Genomic DNA, 12,781 nt, shown 5'->3' with positions numbered 1-12,781 from the left:
AAGTACCAAAAGGCAAATTACACATTAATCTCCAAATACACAAAAAGTGCTAGCTCTGGTAGTGTTGGAGATGTAAATGTTTTAAATTACTTAAGTTCTTGGAAAGAATGTTTTTTACTTAATTTTGCGTAAATAACCAGAAAAATACTCATAGTGTAGTGGACTTAGAATATTATTATATTTGTAATGTTAGCATTTTATAGTTTTACTTGGCTGAATAATATTGTGACCTAACAAAAAAAAAAATCAGTCATACATTTTTGAAGGATGGGTCTCAGGGTTTTATGTATCTTTTAGAGCAGCCTACTTAACCCAGATATGTCTGGTTGAAGCAGCTGTGAGACGTTGACTACTTCAAACCAATCAACTAGTATTTCTTAAAGAAGTTCATGCTTTTGAGATCTTGGGTACCATAAATGTAATACCAGTACTGTTCACTGGGAGCCTCAGGACTGAACTACTTTGTAAAATTTTTCCCAGTAGAAGAATTAGTGTCACAGTTGGGAACCTATCTTCTTTGGTCAAAACCTGCTATGATAACTTATGAAAATAAAAGTTCACATATATAATTTTAAATGTCTTTAAAAAGAAATTAACTAATTACCTTTTTATTACTGACATTATATTAATTGTAACTTAAAGGTGTTATAACAGCTACCTCCTCTGAAAGTGTCATCTCCTCAGTAAGGAGGAGTTGGAAGTATTGGTAGTTCTTAATACAAAACTACAGTTTTCATTTCTTCATGTGATAAAACTGCCTTTTCAGTTGGGCTCTAAGTTTCTTGTGGTTTTATGACAGAGTTTTAATTTGCTGTGGAATTACAAGGGTCCTGTAATTCCCATTTTCATATTAGCTACCTGAACTAGGGAGGCAGAAAAATATTAATCTCTGTTTACAAGCTGAGTTTAGCAATAAGATATTTCTGATTTTGCATTATGGAGTTTGCTAGGTGGAGGTGGCAGGGAACTACTGCGGTTCTCCACTCTTTGACGTGTTCCTAAGGAAATTGTTCCCTCTAGGCCTCCGCTGTTCCTTAGAGCACCAGAATCAGTGGAGTACTGTGTGTGATGTGCTGCTATCTTGTAGTAAGTGTAGAAAGAGAAATGGTCTCTGCCAAGAATTTGTCTAAGCCAAGAGAGGAAGACTTGAATTCATCCTACTTGAGGTGCTGGAGTCTGAACCACATGTTCTGTAGGGTTCTCACCATTTTTGCAGGAGAAATACAGACTCCGTCACAGACAAGTTTAGCCTTTTCAAAGTAGGAAGAACAGAAGTGCTAAAGTTTGTCTGTGTCCTGGTTTCAGCTGGGATAGAGTTAACTGTCTTCCTAGTAGCTGGTACAGTGCTATGTTTTGAGTTCAGAGCGAAGAATGTTGATAACACTGATGTTTTCAGTTGTTGCTCAGTAGTGTTTAGACTAATGTCAAGGATTTTTCAGCTTCTCATGCCCAGCCAGTGAGAAAGCTGGAGGGGCACAAGAAGTTGGCACAGGACACAGCCAGGGCACCTGACCCAAACTGGCCAACGGTGTATTCCATACCATGTGACGTCCCATCCAGTATAGGAACGGGGAAGTGGGGGGCAGGGATTTCGCCGCTCGGGGACTGGCTGGGTGTTGGTCGGTGGGTGGTGAGCAATTGCACTGTGCATCATTTGTACATTCCAATCCTTTCATTATTGCTGTTGTCATTTTATTAGTGTTATCATTATCATTATTAGTTTCTTCTTTTCTGTTCTATTAAACCGTTCTTATCTCAACCCACGGGTTTTGCTTCTTTTCCCGATTTTCTCCCCCATCCCACTGGGTGGGGGGGAGTGAGTGAGCGGCTGGGTGGGGGGGAGTGAGTGAGCGGCTGCGTGGTGTTTAGTTGCTGGCTGGGGTTAAACCACGACAGTCTGCTATCTTGTACCATGAAGAAAGACAAGAAGGGAGACCTGCTGCTACAGGCTGCTTCTGAGGCTATCCACAGCTATAGAAGCCCTCAATAAAACCTTGCATATGCTTTGGTGGCTCACCTGTTCTTCCCTGTTTATACAGAAATTAACAGGGATCTATATAACCTGCCATCACCCATTCATTTTGGGGAGGGAGTATCATTCACATACTTGAGTGTGGTGTCTACACTAATACAATTCTGTATTCGTTTAGCTGTTAAAATATTTTGTAACCTTACTGTAACTAGTAGACATGGTTCCAAGCAATCTTTGATTTCTTTGGGTTATCATTGGCAAGTAAGAAGGTCCTTCATGCCAGAAACTTCAGAAAATTTTCCTGGCCTTCTTGATACTGCTGACTAAAGTATCAAGTCCTGTTTCAAATAGCAGTCTGGATTCAGTCATCAGTGTGTAGTGTGCCTAGCACTGTACTGTGGGCCAGCATCTGTGTTCTGGGTTTGTTGGCACAAAAACAGTAACCATTTGGTTTTAATGAAAAAAAGGAAAATAAGGCTGGAAAGGGAAATGTTTTTAAGAGGTAGTGAACTATGTTTTTATTTTTCTGTCTTCAAAACAGAGGGCATTTTAGCTAATTATGCTTTCTAAACATAATCAGAACAGTACATCCCAACCACAAAAAAGAAAATAAATGTAAATTGAAAGAAGTTGGAGGAAATGCAACATTATTAACAAGGGAAAGTTGACTGTAATTCCTTTTTTACCCCATATGTTACTGTAATGTCGCAACAGGAAGAGATTCAAATTGCTTGCAAAACTTCTGCTTCCCTACCATTGCAGTACTAAAAGGCTAGGAATGAATAGGTAAATAACAAAAAAGATATGTCTATGGATGACAGCTGTGTGGTTGGAATATTGATTACAGGGTATAAAAATCACTTAAGATACTCCAGTCCATATCTGTAGGTTGGCTGAAGGAGAGTGATGATGGTGAGCAGGAGATTCAAGGAAATCACCAATAGGAAGAAGGAAAGATGCAGAAAGCAGAGATACTTTGCTGGGTGGCACGGGCATAGGCAATATATCAGCAAATGAGTTTTGGTGTTTCCCTCTCTCTTTTGGTCTCCTTTCAAAGAATACACATGTGTCTACATTAGCAGGATTTTGATCAAAATTTTGTTCTTGCAGGCACTGACAATATCATTAAGTTAAAACTTGGGTTTGAAATTGGTACGTCTGGAATATTGTCAAATTCTGCCGATTCTTACAAAGTATTTAGAGAGGGGGCTTTCAAAAGGCATAACCGGTGCTTTTGTACGGCACCACTCCTATTGTGCTTCTTAAAAGAAAGGGTTTGTGGGCATCTGTTCCAAGAAAGGATTCAGAATTGCCTTGTGGTGCTGAGTAATAGGCACTCAAAGGTTGCCCCTGTCTGTGGCTACGGTGAGGGGCATACCCCCCCCTTAATGCCTGCTTTGCATCCCTGTCTGGTGCAGCTCACTCTTCCCTCAGTACGCTGTGTAAATGCTAAGGTGCCTCACGCAGGTGGGATTGTGCCGGGCTGTGCCCTTCTTGGTTGGATTTCAGATGCCGCATACCTGAGCAGTCCCTGACCCTTGTTGGATCTGTCTGTAGGTGTTTGTTTCCAAAAATAACCAGGATCATCTTTTTTCTCTCTAGAAAAGTTGATTGCATATCAACGGGAATTTCATGCTTTGAAGGAACGTCTTCGTATAGCTGAGCATCGTACTCTGCAACGCTCTTCTGAGCTGAACGCTATCTTGGAGCAGTTCAGGCGTGCAGTAGCAGAAACAAATGGGAGTAAGAATGCAATGAATAATTTTTCAGGTACATACTGGGTTTGAGCTATTTTTTATAACTCTGCAATACCAATATCTCTTCTTATTACTATAGAATAAGAAATTAATATCAAGAAAGCTGAATGAAACTGTTAAGCAGTGCAAATAAAGAATGTGTAATATGTTGTATCTGGTGGGGATTTTTTTGGGTTCTGTGTTTTCCAATTTCTGTTCTTAATGATCCACCCACTCTTCTTCTTATGACTTTAGGTACTGAATACTTATTCCACACCTAGCTCCCAAAGTCTGGAACTTCTGGTTACTTATTTAACATATTGAATATATTTTGACAATAATTTACATCACTTTATAAAGTAAACCTTGAGGGCAAAGGTGAGCAAACAGAAGAAATGAATGAACTTGAAGCAATTAAAATATGTTTAAAAGTCAGCTCAAAGATGTAAAAACATACAGGCTAAGGTATTGGTTATGATTTGTAAAATGTACAGGTAATGTCCTTTTTAATAACTAGTGATTAAATGGTAAACTGGTAAAATCTTCCATAAGCTTTTACCTATTTTGGAGGCTGATGCTCAAGTTTACTGAGAGCTGTGTTTGGCAATATTGGAGAACGACTTTGCACTACTTACCAGATTACTGAAGTTAACTTTTAAAATCACACTATTACTGCTTTAGTCACTGTGATTTTTTTAGATAGGAAATGAATAACAAATAAATATAAACTTTCTGGCAAGAGGTATGATTTGGTAGGTTGCAGAATAAAATCAAAGAGTTTTGCAAATCAAAAAACTGGATCAAGCTTTTAAAATCTGTTGTCTATTTGCATTTATGCTATGGGTTACTATTTTCTATAGAATTCTTTTGGGCGAGGTGGGGTGGTTGTTACAATTATAGGCCCTCAGTGCTGATATTAATGATGAATTGCTCTGTCTGACACTGGTGTATCTCACCTGATCTCCGTAGTTCCCTGGATCTTCAGGCATGGTACGGTTAAAGGTTACATTTAACATAGTCTGTGACTCGTCTTCCTGTTCTGTGTGTATGTTTTTCCTGTTAAAACAAACAACCACAGAGGAAGTCAAGTAATTTTGATACTGGATTTATGATTAAGTTATTACCACATTTATTTCTAAAAATTAGTTAGCTTGCTTATAGACAATATAGTTATAGAGAGTTATTCTCTTCTGATGCAGCTGAAGTTACTGATTCACATTTTTAACATTCTACCATGTGTGGATCCTAACTGGGACATCCTCTTTTTTCCATATGGAGCCATGATGGGAAGTCAGCTGAAGTCTGAATTCCTGAGCTTTTGTGCTCAGAACTTAGTGTTAGATAGATTTTTATTAAGTTTAATGTACTTAAGTATACATAATCCTATGTAATATTTGCTATCTTTGAAGCTGAAAGAATTTCAGATTGTTTTATGTAGATCATTATTCATTCATACAAGGAGCTGTCATACTTTGACAGAATTTTTAGTCCAGCTTTTGCAGTTGAAGCTAAAGGAAATGTTAGCAGGAAAAGTAAAATGTACCTGTATTAGAATCTATCAAAATAAGCATCTCTACTTATGGCATCTATTTACAAAGCTTTTTTCAAGATTTTAAGTGGTTAGGAATTTAGTTTCACCCCAAAATAAATATTTAAAAAAACCCAAACAAACCAAACCAAAACCCACAACAAACCCCTTCTATCTTTGTAGAAGCTACAGTCAGAATCTGAGAGGAATGACATTTTTGGCATTACTTTTCTCACTTCTTCACAATTCAGTTTTATCTCTGAAATCTTGAGTACATTTTTTTTTTACTTAACTTGATATTATAAAGCCCATACATTTTCAAAGGTCCATATGCTATCATATTTGTCATTTGAAATGAGTTGTTTTCACACTTGCTGTAAGAAAATCAATATGCACAGCAGGGAAATTTAAAAACGGTTATTGCAACTTTGAGAGCCACCTGGACATCGTGAGAGGCAGTTACTCTAGAAGAAGCAAGAATTATTTTAAGTACTCTAATGGACTAAATTAAATTCATGTTAGCATTTATTTTATTGCAGAAATACTCAAAATCTCAATTGTATATTTAATGCTATTTTTGTTTTGTATCTGTATGTGTAGCGTACTCCGATATGTATTTGTAGCTTTGAGAAGTTATTTGCAGTAGCATCACTACATGGTGATGAGCTCTGTAAGCGTAAGTAAAAAATAATCTGGTAAATAAGCCTCCCATTTTGATTCACTGGGAAAAACAAACAAAAAAACCCCCAAACCAAACCCCTGAATGAATGGAGCATTTTTTACTTCTGTGATTACACATTAAGTCTTATGTGATCAGGTAAGTATTAACTATATCTGTAGCAAGATTACTTGGCAGAAAATAATATTGGCCGTTGCTTATTTAAAACATTAAAATAAGAAAACACCTCCTTTGTACACAAGATATAATGCCCAGTAAAATGCATCATTTTTTCTGTTTTTTCAATTAGGGCCAAGCTTGGAATTTTGTACTATTTACCACTGCATAAAACTTCATATTATTTTTTTTCTCCATTACTGATTTCATGTATATTTGCAGATGAAACACTGAAATTGTTAAAAGAGCTAACAAGTAGAAAATCTCTTCAAGTGCCAAATATCTATTACCATTTGCCTCATTTGTTGAAAAATGAAGGAAGCCTTCAACCTTCTGTGCAGGTTGGCCTTGGAAGGACAGGAGGTATGCTGATACAATGTTTATTTTATGTTTTTTATCTGGAGGACTTTCTAGTTTTAGTAATATAAATTACTGTATTACTTGGTAGATCAAGGACATCTCATTTAACTTGTGTGATATTGATATCTTAGAATTCGCACTGAATCCGAGATCAAAGGAGTTTGACTTCAGCTTTGCTCTTTTCTGCATGATCTCAATCACACCCCATGCGTTGTTAAGGTACACATTAAGAAGCATTTAGTTTGGATGAATTTTTTTATAACTAAGTAAAAGGGAACAAAGCTCAAGCGTTACAGATTCTGAACTGCTAATGGACATATCCCTTTGGCTTTTCAGATTTGTGGGGCAACCATGCATGGGTATGATTCAGAGTTTATGTTTCTTTTTTTTTTTTTTTTTTTTTTTAACAATATATTTCGATGTATAACTTTAGAGTTGGGAGAACTAGGATAATCAGACACAATTGTGTCAGTAAAATGTGGACATTCATTGGAGGGGAAGAAAATAATCAGTGTTGTGCTGCGGTACTGTTGATCCCTCTTTTTTTTTTTTTTTTTTTTTTTTTCCTAATCCTCATGAATTCTGAGCTTTGGTCATTAGGATAGTTCCGTGGAATCCCACTCTTGGAGCTCTAGAAAATAGATAGCATAAAGCCCGACCAAGCTGACAGACCTCAAAGCGTGTGTGCGCGTGCGCGTGTGTGCGTGTGTGTGTGTGTCTTTAAGCTTGAAGGCCCTACCAATGAATCCTTGTTTCTCTGTGTGCCATCTGACTTGAATGCCTTGTGTTATTGTCCACTAGACCTTTCTTTTTTTCTTTTCTCCCCCTCCTTGCTTTTGAAATAAGCATTAGTTATTCCTGACCTGTATTTTTTTCTTTACTTCAGTAAGTTTGAATGCCTCCTTCTTTTAACAGAAGGCATGCCTGTGTGACAAATGTGTGGGCTCAAGCCATAGGGTTATTTTTGGACTATAAACACCATTTATTTCAATGTTATTCAGGAAGGAAGAGGCTCATATTCCTTTATTGTTTTAAGTAAAACCTGTATTACATCCCACTGGGAATATAGGACAGAAGTTTGAAATTACAAAACAGAAATTGGAATTAGGTTTATTTAATTAAAAAGAGGGAGGAAATTCTGAGTTAAAATTATTTTCCCGTCTTCTCCTTTTCTGGTCACTGTGCTTTTTGAGTGTTTGTTTTAAAAATTCAGAGCTTGTTAATGTGTAGTTGCTAGGCAAAGCAGGCTCTATAAGGAAGGATAAACAACGTTTTTAGTAGTTGTTTGGTCATATATTTATGATGTCGTAAATCATTTCACACAGATGCCTCAGAACGCTGGTGCTGACTTCATGAAGTCTGCTTTATCCTTTTACTGTGTTCCTGATGCTATCTGCTGTGTTCCTAGTAGGTAGCCAGCCCTGGGTATGGTGTGGGGTGAAGAAGAAAAGACTGTGGGAAAGTTAAGGAACACAGGAGTCAAATGGCCAGCTGAAAGATGGTGTTAATAGTGTTGTAGCTGGGGCCAGATTGCTTTGTGTTTGAGGTGCTTTTAACAGAGAGAAGATATTTCAATGAGGAATTTCCAGGCAGTCCTGATGACCTGCACTTGTTTTTCTAGAGAACCCAAATCAGGTGCAAGGAAAGTAATAGTTTTTCAGCAGTGTCATTTTAAAAGATGACTTCTGAGCAGTTAAATACTTGAACTGTGAAGAATGGTTATGCCAGTTTGAAAATAAAACTGAGTTAGGAAGTTTAATCACTCTATAAGTCTTGGTGCACCTTATCTGATTAATACCATGGTTGTTGTTGTTATCTATTGTATTGGGTTTTGCGTGGCAAGGTTTTGGTAGTGAGGAGGCTACAGGGATGGCTTCTGTGAGAAGCTGCCAGAAGCTTCCCCCATGTCCGACAGAGCCAATGCCAGCCAGCTCCAAGTTGGACCTGCCGCTGGCCAAGGCTGAGCCCATCAGTGATGGGGGTAGCGCCTCTGGGATAATAGATTTTTAGAAGGTCGAAAAAAACCCCCAGCACCTGCAGCTGAAGAGAGGAGTGAGAATTGTGAGTGACCCCCAGGTCAGTGCAGAAGGAAGGGGAGGAGGTGCTCCAGGCGCTGGAGCAGAGATTCCCCTGCAGCCCGTGGGGAAGACCATGGTGAGGCAGGCTGTCCCCCTGCAGCCCAGGGAGGTCCACGGTGGAGCAGATCTCCACCTGCAGACCAGGGACGACCCCACGCTGGAGCAGGGGGATGCCCGAAGGAGGCTGTGACCCTGTGGGAAGCCCACACTGGAGCAGGCTCCTGGCAGGACCTGTGGACAGAGGAGCCCACACTGGAGCAGGTTGGCTGGCAGGACTTGTAACCCCATGGGGAACCCACGCTGCAGCAGTGTGCTCCTGAAGGACTGCACACCATGGAAGTGACCCACGCTGGAGCAGCTCATGAAGAACTGTAGCCCATGGGAAGGACCCACGTTGGAGAAGTTCGTGGAGGACTGTCTCCTGTGGATGGGACCCCACTCTGGAGCAGGGGAAGAGAGCAAGGAGGAAGGAGCCAGCAGAGACAATGTGTGATGAACTGACCTCAACCCTCATTCCCCATCCCCCTGTGCTGCTCAGGGGGAGGAGGTAGAGAAAATCAGGAGTGAATTGAAGCCTGGGAAGAAGGAAGGAAATGTTTTTAAGATTTAGTTTTTATTTCTCATTATCCTACTTTGATTTGATTGGTAATAAATTAAACCAGTTTCTCCAAGTTGAGTCTGTTTTGCCCATGACGGTAATTGCTGAGTGATCTCTCCCTGTCCTTATCTCTACTGATGACCCTTTTGTTGTATTTTTCTCTCCCCTGTCCAGCTGAGGAGGGGGAGTGGTAGAGCAGCTTTGGTGGGCACCTGGCATCTAGCCAGGGTCAACCCACCACACCTGTGCAATAATCTGGTATGTCTAGGGTTAATTTTTTTTTGTTTGCTGTGTATGCTCTGAGTGTTGGTGGTGATTATGTTAATCATGCTCCTGATGATGGCTGTCATATTTTTATTTACTGTTATCTCCATCTTTTAACCCTGCATTGCTTAAGCAATGCTTTATTATGAGATAAGATTTTTGTTTTCTATCTTGTGTTTGAAACCACTGAAAGTATATTTCTGGTTTGTTTGATTTCAGTTTCCATTGTAATGGGAATACCTACAGTGAAAAGAAAAGTCAAGTCTTACCTTACAGAAACTCTTCACTCCCTTATTGATAAGCTGTCCCCTGAAGAAAAACTGGATTGTGTTATGGTTGTCTTTATAGGAGAGGTAATCACTTAAATATTTTTATACAATTTCTAACCTGCCTTTAATTGCAAGTACCACTCCTTTCAGGAATTGATGAGGATCTCCTTTTTCTTCAAGACAGAGACAGATGACTGTCTTCTCCTTCCATGAAAAAGAGACCATGTCAGTCTTGTGTTTCTGAGAGAAACGATCCTGAGGAGCCCAGCTTTTTCACTTTTATCAAGGGAATAGTGGACACAAATTCAGTGGACTGGTTATTTTGCAAATCTTCTGATGCTTATACGTAGTGACAGATATGTGCTAATTACCTTATTCCTTCAACATCAAAATAATGGTTAAGGGACTCCGATGTCATAGGCAGGATCTGTCCCGTTCTCTTCATGCTACCACTTAGTTCTTCGTTAAATGAGTGCTGCAGTTTGAGATGTTAGGCACAGATTGTTATTGATTTCATTTTCTGGACAGTGTGGATATTGTAAGTCCAGACCTTTTTCATGGGTTAATTCAAACAGTGTTCAGTTGGACTGTTTGGTCAGTTTGGCTGTGATTTAGTAGAAATCAAATTTGGGAAAATGATAGAGTGCTTTCAGAAATAATTCTGTTGGCTGCTGGGAATTGCATATACTTATTTTTGTCTGTATGTTTTTCTCAGAAGTCTGACTTGGAGAGTGGGAAATTTATATAAATGTTTGACCTTCATCCATCTAACCATATAGTGCTGTACTGAAACAGTGTTTTGAGTCCCACAGATGAAAATTCGAATCCTCTAGTTATAACTGAAAATAGTTTTAATCCTGTGAGCCAGTGTCCTTTCAGGGATGAATCAGTGGAAAAACAGATAGGCATTTTAATACTTCTATTATCAGCACATTTTAAAGCTTTCCTTGAAAAGTTTGTAAACTTTTAACCTGTACCTGAGAACTGATTCTTATGGTTTTCTAATATAAATTGCTCTGTTTTCTTTTGCTTGACAGTCAGTCAAAAACTATTTGTCTGGATAGGTACTGCTTTTCTGCAGAAAATGCTCTTAAAACATCTGTTGGTTGAGAATATCAAGAGAACAGAATTCATTCTGAATGCTGGGGTTTTCTTCACTGTATTAGTTGGAGTAATTTTATTGCTTTTTAGTATGGCTTCTTTTCAAGTTTAAAACTGAAGTTTCATTTTGTTTTGCTTAAGGTGGTCTGAGCTATGAAGTCGGTGAGTTATCATTGGATTCTCTGTCTTTTATGAAACATAGGAGTGAAGTGTCCCCAGTGGCACAAGTTTCTCTTGTCACCTTAGACAAGCCATATTGCTATACCCGAGTTTTCCATAGCTAAAATAACTTTCTTCCTTTGAGGTGGTGTGAAATTCTCTTTCGTCTTGGGAATGATTCTACAAAAGTGACTGTGAAGGAACTGGATGTTTTAACATGGGAGCTATTGCTTCTGTGCCCAAGAATTGTGTGGTTTGCTCTGGAGTGGGATACTGTTACTCTCTCTGTCTTATCTCTGTATCTGTCTCTCTGAGAGCAGCGCTATGTGCTTACATATCTGCTATGGGTACTGCAAGCCATGAACGTCTGGGGAAATTTGAAGAACCTAAGCTTGAATTCTTGTTCTGTTACAACAATTCCTTAGTTTTGCGTTTCTTTTTCTTTACTCCATCCAATTTTATGTCTTTCCTGCTTCACTATTTCTTTGACTGTGTTTTATGTTTTCTTAAGTTCAGTATCTTATAGTTTGTTTTGTAATTGCTACAGGGAACTCTTTCAATGATTAATATGGTACAGTAAATACTTCATCCTGAACTATGCTGTGTTTTTTCTGTTATGCCATATATTTCAGCTTCCTTCTGCAAGATGAAAAGTGTAGGTTTATTAAGCATTTTCTCTGGCTACTTGAAGGAAGGCCTACTCCCATGGTGGACTTCTGTTTCTCCTTAAACAAAAGAAAGGGCTTTAGTTTTTAAAATAGCTTTGTCTGTGGGGTTTCCTAGCCTAAAATGCATTAGACTATTGCTATCATTAACGTGTGTGTTAATTAATGAAGGCTTATTTAAAAATACATTAGAACTTTGACCAACTATGCTTGTATTAAAAATTATGTCAAAAGTATCTGAAAAAAAGCATGGCCTCTGCTCAACATCTGTGCAGTTTACAGCAAGAAATGGTCATACTGTGAGGTTAGGTAATTTTGTGAATTAGCTTAAAATTACTATCTGTCTATAGCTTGTACCAACAAAAAAAGCACAAGACTACAAAAATGTTTTTACGAGAGAATTATGTGAAAATGGTATTTTAAAAGGATTTTAGTATTTTCTTGCTGACTTTATTTGAGAAATCAGATTGACAGTGTTTAAGAAGCATTGCTGGGAGCCATAGTCATGGACTGTAATCTCTTTGTTGTAAGCACCCTAAAAACCCTCTTTCAATAATGCTATTTTTTTAGCAGTTCAATCTCACTGCTTTCTTGTAGATTTGACTTTTGTACTAGAAAACAAGTTGAAAATTAAGGCTAATGGCCTTCTGCAAACAGCATGAACAGTGTAAACAGATGAGCTAGTAAATATAGATGCATTATGGTTGCTAAATAAAGAGATCTGCATATTCATTTACTGTATAGATATTTCTCAGTAATGTAATTATACACAGTAAATTTCCATACTGGAAGTTCAAGGAATTCTAAAATATCTCAGCTGATGTGATATCTAATCACCAATTTAAATAATTACTAGAATTGCTTGACAGTAAACTGTGCAATTGTCCCAGTAACTGACATATGTCCATGTTCTCCAATTTGTTAAAGTAACTTTATTGCAGAATAATTTGCAGGTATTCATTAGGATGACTAATAAATAGTCATGATTCATTATACCTCTATACTTAAAAATCTTTTTATTCCTCTTCACTATGTAGCTAGTTCATAGGCTCATCAGATGACTTGAAACAAGCGATTTAAATCTCATAAACCTGCTCTGTATGAGAACTTGCTTTCAGAATAAACTATAGGTTCTAGGTTTAAGAAACTATGAACTCCAGATTAAAATTGTTGTCTAGTATTTTTGTGTAACAGGATTTGTAATTAACATGGGAAA

General features: G+C 38.1%; 1 protein-coding gene across 3 annotated transcripts in view; it reads left to right on the top strand.

Moving 5' to 3' along the window:
- MGAT4A (alpha-1,3-mannosyl-glycoprotein 4-beta-N-acetylglucosaminyltransferase A) overlaps window positions 1-12,781 on the top strand; it is an 85,496-nt gene that overhangs the window by 28,229 nt on the left and 44,486 nt on the right. For all 3 annotated transcript variants that reach the window (XM_052774120.1, XM_052774118.1, XM_052774119.1), the window contains 3 exons: window positions 3,575-3,742; window positions 6,294-6,434; window positions 9,591-9,724. In XM_052774120.1, the coding sequence (XP_052630080.1) occupies window positions 3,727-3,742; window positions 6,294-6,434; window positions 9,591-9,724 (291 nt within the window). In that variant the 5' untranslated portion in view covers window positions 3,575-3,726. The remainder of the gene's footprint in view (window positions 1-3,574; window positions 3,743-6,293; window positions 6,435-9,590; window positions 9,725-12,781) is intronic.

This window comes from Harpia harpyja, chromosome 22 (assembly GCF_026419915.1).
Source record: "Harpia harpyja isolate bHarHar1 chromosome 22, bHarHar1 primary haplotype, whole genome shotgun sequence".
Classification (NCBI taxonomy): Eukaryota; Metazoa; Chordata; class Aves; order Accipitriformes; family Accipitridae; genus Harpia; species Harpia harpyja.
The sequence above is the reverse complement of the archived record's forward strand: the minus strand, read 5'-3'. Positions and strand labels throughout refer to the sequence as shown.